The 2,500-nt window shown below is 38.7% G+C and overlaps 1 protein-coding gene across 2 annotated transcripts in view; it reads left to right on the top strand.

Moving 5' to 3' along the window:
* galnt18a (UDP-N-acetyl-alpha-D-galactosamine:polypeptide N-acetylgalactosaminyltransferase 18a) overlaps nucleotides 1–2,500 on the top strand; it is a 205,618-nt gene that overhangs the window by 137,470 nt on the left and 65,648 nt on the right. For both annotated transcript variants that reach the window (XM_015965286.3, XM_054733428.2), the window contains exon 5: nucleotides 2,066–2,263. In XM_015965286.3, coding sequence (XP_015820772.1) covers nucleotides 2,066–2,263 — 198 coding nt within the window. The remainder of the gene's footprint in view (nucleotides 1–2,065; nucleotides 2,264–2,500) is intronic.

The following is a 2,500-nucleotide window of genomic DNA, read 5'->3' as shown; positions in this document are numbered from 1 at the left end:
TTTTAGAAGCATCTGACCTGAGTTTTCCATTAAGTTTAGTCAAAAAATTGCAATTTTTTTCTGACTTTTAGTGACGCAGTATAAATCTCATTCTCTCTTTTGTATTGAGATATATACTTTATCGCCAGACTCTTGCCAATACACACTCCTAAATATAAGAAATCTGATTGCCTTTCGATCTCATGACTAAACAATAACAAACAATCACCCCTCACCCTCTAAAAACAAACAAACAGCAACTAACTGGAAAAAAATGTGTTGAGAAAATCGGCCCAGTTTTACTCATCAGACCGATGTGTTCAAAAATGACCAACATGCCGATATCGATGACGATATATTGTGCATCCCTAATTCAAACTTTAAACCCATCATAGACTTTTCTGGCTCTAAGTAACTTTCTCCCATTCTCTCTAAGATTTTTAGATAAATTAATTTGTATGAATAAGTGAAGAAAGCACCTCTTCTTCATATTTATGTGACACAATAACATCCAAAAGGTGTTTGTGGTAAATGATCCTAAATAATAAAATTTGATGGTTTATTATAAAGTTGTTATGGTAACATTATACAGAAAATAGGTCTGTTGTTGTAACTGGGGTTTATTATTTTTTACATTTCAGGTTTGAAAGGAGTAAATGAGTCGTCTTTAGTTAAAACATTCCCAAATTCTGGATCTAATAATCTCGGAACATTTCTGCTTCCGTTCCTGGATGTTTGGAGTCTTTGCGCCTTTAGGATCCTCAGATCTTCCCAACCTTCCCATCAGGAGCTTTGAATTCTCCAACCACTTCCTGCACTTCCCCTCCGATTAGGCTAAAAGGTTTAGTCGTCAAGGGTAGAGCTGAAACGACGAATCAATTAAATCGATGATGAAATGCGTTGGCGTGTGTTTACATGTGTAAATCAGACATGGCATGGCGCGGAAGTACGACGGCGATGATTCAGCATCTTAATGCATGCATGGAGCCATTGAGGAACGGGTAAGAAGAGTAATTCACCGCTAGGCCCGGATTCATTAAAACCGTAAGCCAGGGCTGTACGATAAAAGAAACTGTGCAATAAACTATTTTTAGACGTAGCGCTTGTGCGACTTCTTTTCAAGTTACATTTTCCCAGAACTTTATTGAAAAAGACAAGTTGCTTAAAGAGCAAGTCAACCCCTACAAGAACCTTACTCCACTCCCACTTCCTGTTTGAAAAATGCAACAAATGCTGTTGCCTGCCAGACCGAGAGGGCGGAGCCTATGGATGTAAGAAAATATCGATATGGCAATATATCGTGATAATTTTTCCTGCAAATATTACATCGATATTCAAAAGCCGTGTATCTAAATCCTGAAAGAATTTACATGCAAACATTTGTGTATTTTCTTTTCGTTTTGTGCAATTCAATCGCCACCCGCTAGTTGGCAGCAGTGTGCAGCGGGTTTTGTTTCTACCACTGAAATGTAAATCCCTCCATCATGGTTCAGATACCTCATGTTAAACATGTTACGTATCAGTTTGGACTGTTTATTGAACATTCTTACAATAAATTCAGTTAAAAAAAATAGCTTGTAACGTCTGACTGAATGTATCGCAATATATCGTGATAAATCGTATCGTCTCCCCTGTGTCGTGATATGTATCGTATAGATAGATAGATAGATAGATAGATAGATGCTATGGGGAAAATGAAAGCCAATCTGGCATGATGACATCATAAATATGCAAATTAGCTTTTGACTTCATCTGGCGACATCTGGGTGACTTTCTGGGTCAACTTCAGCTGCTTTCTATCAGGGAGAGTTGGCAACACGGCTTATTAGCGTTGCATTTTCTACAATAACTGCTGTAAGACCGCCTTGAACTGATTTTCATTGAACATTTTTCCTACATTCACCCTAAAAGTTGTTCATTTTAACACTAAATGACAGAAAGATGTTTGTATTAAGTCACTGAGTAGACAGATGTTTAATGTTGACTGTTAAAGTAGAAGTGAAAGGTTTAACCACGTTTGGTGAGTTCTGGCACCAGAAACCCAGAGGTCACTAAAAACTCTCTGTTTGTGTTTGTGGTCCAACAGGGCAGAACCCATCCTTGGGCGGATCAAAGAGGACCGGACCCGCGTGGTTTCTCCCTCATTTGACAACATCAAGTACGACACGTTTGAGATCGAGGAGTATCCTCTTTCTGCTCAGGGCTTCGACTGGGAGCTCTGGTGCCGATACCTCAACCCACCCAAGTCCTGGTGGACGCTACGCAACCACACAGCCCCAATCAGGTAAACACAAACATCTTTTTAAGTGAAGCACAAAATTACTGGAGAGTATTTGGATTTCAATGAGAAAAATGTGTTTTTATCATGACGGAAATGCAGCTGAATTATTAATAAATTCCCTTGAATCACATTGAAGTGCTGTTGATGAGATCACTGACTGAGCTCATTATTTTTACATTATGACCTCTGAACTCTAATTCCCAGGAATGATTATGTGTGCAAACTCTATCAAGTGTTGTG

The sequence above is a fragment of the Nothobranchius furzeri genome, chromosome 4, assembly GCF_043380555.1.
Source record: "Nothobranchius furzeri strain GRZ-AD chromosome 4, NfurGRZ-RIMD1, whole genome shotgun sequence".
Classification (NCBI taxonomy): Eukaryota; Metazoa; Chordata; class Actinopteri; order Cyprinodontiformes; family Nothobranchiidae; genus Nothobranchius; species Nothobranchius furzeri.
This window is presented reverse-complemented; position numbering and strand designations above follow the sequence as displayed.